Source organism: Frankliniella occidentalis, unplaced genomic scaffold (assembly GCF_000697945.3).
Source record: "Frankliniella occidentalis isolate FOCC.00 unplaced genomic scaffold, Focc_3.1 Scaffold271, whole genome shotgun sequence".
Lineage (NCBI taxonomy): Eukaryota > Metazoa > Arthropoda > Insecta > Thysanoptera > Thripidae > Frankliniella > Frankliniella occidentalis.
In genome coordinates this window covers 190,026-195,670 of record NW_026267397.1, presented here as the reverse complement: position 1 = coordinate 195,670, position 5,645 = coordinate 190,026, and the positions used below count along the sequence as shown (strand labels likewise).

Genomic DNA, 5,645 nt, shown 5'->3' with positions numbered 1-5,645 from the left:
AGAAGTAATATTTTGGGGTTTTCGTTTCTGATTTTTTTGACAGGTCAATTTTCAAGCTAGAGGGCTCAAAATCAATACCGTTCTTGCTTTTTATTCTACAAAGCTACGCTAAAAATTTCAGATACCTAACTTAACCCGTTCTCGAGTTATCGTGTTTACAGACAAACAGACAGACAGACAGACACACAGACAGACAGACAGACACACAGACAGACAGACAGACACGAAACTTTTTGATCATCACTGGAGTAATAGGCTTCGCTATCGCTCAGCCAACAATTTGCAATAAAAGTTGACGTTATGGGTCGTCAAAAATTATTCTGGTGCTAGTTGGAGCTTGTTCCGGCATTTTGAGTCTAACTCTTAACGTTTCATTCAATAGTCACAAGTTATAAGTTATAACTCTTAACGTTTCATTGTATGGTCACAAGTTATAAGTTATAACTTTAACGGATAACGTACCGCTAAAGGGGACTTTCAAGATAAGTTACGGACCCCTGGCCGCCGGCAGGCCAAGCAGGCCCGGCCCCTGCCGAACGGAGTTGCCGGCGCAGCGAAGTGGAGCTGGCAACTCCGTTTGGCGGAAGGGTGGGCCTGCTTGTTTTATCTTCTTATCTTTCTTGCAATTTCATTTGTTTCAGTTTGTGATGCCTCTGTTTTTATTTTTCCAGCAAGCACTTGTGCCTGGCATAAACTGCTATGCCAACATGCATGTAACGTCAACCATGCACCGAAACAACAAGAAGATGGGGGTGTACTTAGGGGCTCTGCTGCGGCTACTGGTACCCGAGCGAGTGCTTGCCATGCCGCACCTCTCTGCAAGGGGCATGCTGCTGCCAGGCAAAATCGGGCTACCAAAGCCAATTTATGAAGCTGTCAAAGGTGTTAAAATTTCATTTGACAAGAACCAAAAATAGACGTGAAGGAAAATGTTTTTTAGAAAATCCTTTGAGTTTCTAACTCATATGTTTGTTTTACAGTGTACATGGAGCATCGGGGGCTCCATCCCCAAAATGGATTTGCCAACGGTATAAATGTCATCATGGGCAGTTGTCGTCAAAAGATAGCCCAGGAACGAAATGCCGCAAGAGACAACAAAGCATCTGGTAAAGTAATCTTGTTATTACCGGTTATTTCTTTAAAAAAGAGTTCAATTTATACAAATGAAGCAATTAATAAATTCTTTTGTATTCAGAGAGAATGACCAGCTGGCTCCGGCGCCCGGAAAACCAAGGAGTCGTGCAGCAACAAGGCGAGGCCAATCACCACCAAATCCAATTCCCGGCCCAACCAGACCCAGCAGGTGTCGACCAGGAGTCAAGCTTCTCCACTCTCGTATCCGCGAGTATCAATATGGAGCAATAGTGATTACTGCAATACTAATAATTACTGTAATCATTACTGGTTAACACAGTTCCTAAGTTTTATCCACTTGACCTTTGAATGTTTTTTATTTTTATTTCTTACCTTGACCATGAAATGTCCTTTTGTTTTTATATAAAGACCATATGAAGTGTTATTTTGTAATAGCAGTTAGGTTCAACAAATATTGAATGTTTACTAAAAAAGATTAATAGTTCAAATTCACTGCGACACTAAAACCTTTCAATGGCTACCTCGTACACGCAGCTCAAATCCATGCGCCCCCCACCTTCCCCACCCCCACGGCGGGCGCGCTTTCATGGCGCACTGTAAATATTTCATACTATCACGCACCGGGCTACCCCTGACGCCTCCCGTTGCGCTCGCTAGGACGTCTAAAAAGTTCCTGGGTCTTATTAAAAATATATTGCAATTCTACAGCTGAACATTTTACAGGCTTTTGGGGAAAAAAACAACCATATCCGAAAGCCATGATTTTGGTTGAAGCTGTAGTTTTACGAGGAATGTTGTAATTTATGTGAAGTAATGGGCGCACTGTAAAATTACAGCAGGGTTGTAAAGTTATCCTTATTTTTACAAATCCACAGGTTTTCGTGGGTAACTGCTTTGCAAAGTGAAGTCCGGGCTTAAATTTGTAGACATAATCCAAAACAACGTCCTCAAATGAGGAAAAAACTCACGATAAATGCATGAGAAACACCCAGTTTTCAATATTGAAACGGAAAAAATTCAAAATCTCCGAAATATTTATATGACAGCTTCTACAACCGATGTTGTAGTCTGACAGCTATTCAGTAATTTTACAGCGCTACCTTGAAAACGGAAAAAAAAGTGTCAATGTTTTTTGGGTTCTATGGCAAACGGTCTGGGACTGCACTGTTATTCAACGAATGTGACGTCACATTCGTTTCGATGTGAATCGTGTCACGTTCATTTGAATGTTGTGTCATATTCGTTTGAACGTGAATCGGCCAAGCCTGGCGCCATTAGAGCATCAATTCACCTGATGTCACGTTTAAATAAATGTGACACAATATTCAAACGAATATGACACGTTTCACATTGAAACGAGTGTGACGTCACATTCCTTGAATAACAGTGTGGTCGGGGGAACGGTGAGAAAGTGTGTGCGCTCCGACTACGGAGAATGCTCAGCTTACTTCTGTTTTCCGGCGGTCTAAGAATCGTTTCCGTCCTCTGCGTCTGCACGCTGTCCTATCTCTGTTGGCGTTGGGCCCGGGGGTTGAATGGGATATGAGTGCAATAGACCTCACAACGATGCATGAAGATTAACACAAAATATTCAACTAACAGGCCATTTTTTCCATGCGGGTTTCTAGAGGTTTTACGACTTAGGCACTCTGAGGTAAACTTTTTTTTTTATTGCTAAGACAAGTTTTTGGCCACATTTTTCTTAAAATAAAACAAAGGTTGCAAGCATGATTATTTTTACCAACATCAGTTTTCCAAATGTAAAATTTATTTGCACACTGAGACATTGCCACAATGAAGAACAAATGAGGGCCAGGTTTCACAAAATATAGTGCTCACGTACTGATTTTTTATACAAGATGTTTTAGTTTTTTTGTTTTTTTCCCAGGTCGATCTATACTTGCTTTTGGCAATCTCAACCAACTACGTCCTGTTCAAGACAGTTGGATATTTGAACCACCTGAAGACAATTTAGGTTAGGTTAGGTTCCTCTCTCTGGCATAAGTTTAAGTTCTACAAACTGACCCAAATTATGCACCAACGTGAGGATACTCTCTTCGCGGAAGCGCTGAACTGTATTCCTACCAGTGAGACAACGACTGAGAAGGACGCCATGTTCCACTCCAGAGAGATCTCTCGCCTGGCACGTCAGGGTATCCACCCACCTAGTGATGCTTTATTTATTGTCGAGACGAATATCCAAGTCCACCACTTCAATGACGACCGTCAACAAAACCCAGGGATTGCCCCGCAACTTGAGTGTAGAGTCACTGCACCATATATGGTGACAATTAACCTCGCAACACAGGATGGCCTCACAAACGGCTCATGAGGTACTCTGCGCCATATCCCCAGTACTGGAGACGGGCAACGCATCCCTCTGCGGCTTTCCCTGGAATTCCCCGACGTAGCCGTCGGCAAGCAGACACAAAGTAGTAATTCCACTGTTGTCTAGAGATGGAGTCGATAACACACTGACCCCAAACGAACCAGAGTCTATGGCCATTATTCCCAAAACAGGCTCTCTCCTCAGAATTGTTCGCACACAGTTTCCATTGGTACAATGTAAAGCAATGACAACGTTTAAATGCCAAAGGGGTACCAAGCGTGCCGTCATTGTCGTTTTACGGGAAAAGCGCCGCATGGAGTTATTTTACGTAGGCTCAAACAGTGCCACTTCTTTACAAGGCCTTATTATTCATGGAGTGTATAGACGCCCTTCGCCTTCCTCCAGGAACGATTGAGTACTTAAAGAAATTGCTCGTCTTAACTTACCAGAAAACGCCGCACAATTCAGCATTCAGTTTCCAGAGCTTTGTGTTTCTGACGATGCCATTGTCGCTCTCCTCCACAGCATAAGATCCTTGCATAAACACCATAACCATGTTTCGCAGGACCTTAGTTATACTGGGTCAGACATTCTTATGTTCTGTGAAACGTGGACTATGCCAGACGACGAAATATCCCTACCAGGTTTCACGTTAATTTAAGGAAAGGACTGTATAAAGCCTACGCGGCATCCTTATGGTGCTGTGCTATACGTCAAGGACCGGCTAGCCCATCAAATCACCGTCGTTTTTGAGCAACCTCAAAAAGTGGAAAGATGGCAAACTGCATTCATTTGTAGACATTGTTGGTTTCATGAAACGTGGTCAGAAGAATGTCGGATTTGTGTTTTTGCACACGTCTCCACAAAGTGCATTACTGGAATTTAAGCGCCATTTAAAAGATTGCCTGGACTCAGTCGAAAGTCATGGTGTGGAGTCAATTTTCGTTATTGGGAACTTTAATCTCAACATCAATAACAACGATGCTGCACAATCTCTTTTATAAATGATGAGTAACTTCGGCCAACACCTCAGTGTAAACAAAGGAGAAGTTTCCACCGACAACGGAACTCTTATCGACCTGTGTTTCTCAAACAATCTTGAAAATGTAGCCTTTATCACCGAATCTGTCATCAGTGACCACAAACCAGTATGGTTCAAATTAACTGAACTCTATTTCCTAAACTGTTGTCCTTCCAGCTGCTATTATTGATTATATGGCATCATCTGGCTGGCGTGCAAGGACTTGAACTTTCTCATCATCATGAAATCATTTTTTTTCTCGGTGTCTGGTTTAGAATTTGCGACAGAGCTGGAGAATATATACTTGCATATCTCTGGTTCCCCGAGATAGGCCGGGTACGCCAACCGTCCGAAAAATAAACAGTTTTGGCCGAGTGGCAGATGGTTGATGCATTAGAGTATATAGTTGACCAAAGAACGGTCCAGAAAATGCAAGGTTCAAAAATCAAAACAAGAGTAAAATCCGTCATCACCCTTGCCACAATTCAAGATGCATTTAAGGGGCGACTAGAAAATACTGCTTTCCTTGGGGAATTATAAATGTTCCTGGATGCAATAATGATTGGTGTGGTAACAGTAAGTTTAGAAAATATCTTTACTTGCTTTAACAGGTAGAATCTCAGCGCAGACATTAATTGACTTATTTTTGTTTTTCAGAAAAAGGTTGAATCGGACAGTAAATCTGAAAGTGATGATGAAGACGAAGATGATATTAAGGAAAAGCAGGAGACCGTAAGTCTTTTCCATTTGTGCTGTCTTTGAATCATAACGCTTTTTTCGATTTTTGCAGGCCTCGGGCGCCAAGCAAAAGCTGAATGAAAAACCTCAAATGTGCACCTACACACAGATGCCTAAAGCTATTTACGTCTGCAAAGGTGGCAGTTACGAACGCCACAAACAAGGAAAGGGCCGTCCAGACCCAAGCCAGATATGTCGCAAAAATAATTGGCTTTGTCGAAAACTGCTTGGGCCAGCCTGCCAATGAGTTTTACTGGCCTGAAACACCAGTTCACCATGAAGAATTCCTGAAAACTTCCAGAAACAGCCGGCATGCAAGACGATGCAGTGGCCAACTACAAGAAGGCCATGGGAAATATTCACTCTTATATTTTTGGGAAGGACCTGAAAGCAAAAGAGTGCTCCTAGACTGGACACCGTAAGCACCACATCTTTTTTTAATTCTTGTCTTGGAATAAGACA

The 5,645-nt window shown here is 42.4% G+C and overlaps 1 protein-coding gene across 1 annotated transcript; it reads left to right on the top strand.

Annotated features, from left to right (window-relative positions):
* Positions 1 to 683: 683 nt before the first annotated feature.
* LOC127750849 (uncharacterized) lies at positions 684 to 2,142 on the top strand. The gene is made up of 3 exons (XM_052273443.1): positions 684 to 882; positions 981 to 1,106; positions 1,196 to 2,142. The coding sequence occupies exons 1-3, from the start codon at positions 708 to 710 to the stop codon at positions 1,363 to 1,365; spliced, it is 471 nt and encodes a 156-aa protein (XP_052129403.1). The 5' UTR covers positions 684 to 707; the 3' UTR covers positions 1,366 to 2,142.
* The last annotated feature ends 3,503 nt before the right edge of the window (positions 2,143 to 5,645 follow it).

Excerpts from the sequence above, each read along its gene's own strand:
- LOC127750849 (XM_052273443.1), top strand. The coding sequence starts at position 708 with ATGCATGTAACGTCAACCATGCACCGAAACAACAAGAAGATGGGGGTG. Across the intron at positions 883-980 it reads AATTTATGAAGCTGTCAAAG|TGTACATGGAGCATCGGGGG; the intron begins GTGTTAAAATTT and ends TTTGTTTTACAG. Across the intron at positions 1,107-1,195 it reads AAGAGACAACAAAGCATCTG|AGAGAATGACCAGCTGGCTC; the intron begins GTAAAGTAATCT and ends TTTTGTATTCAG.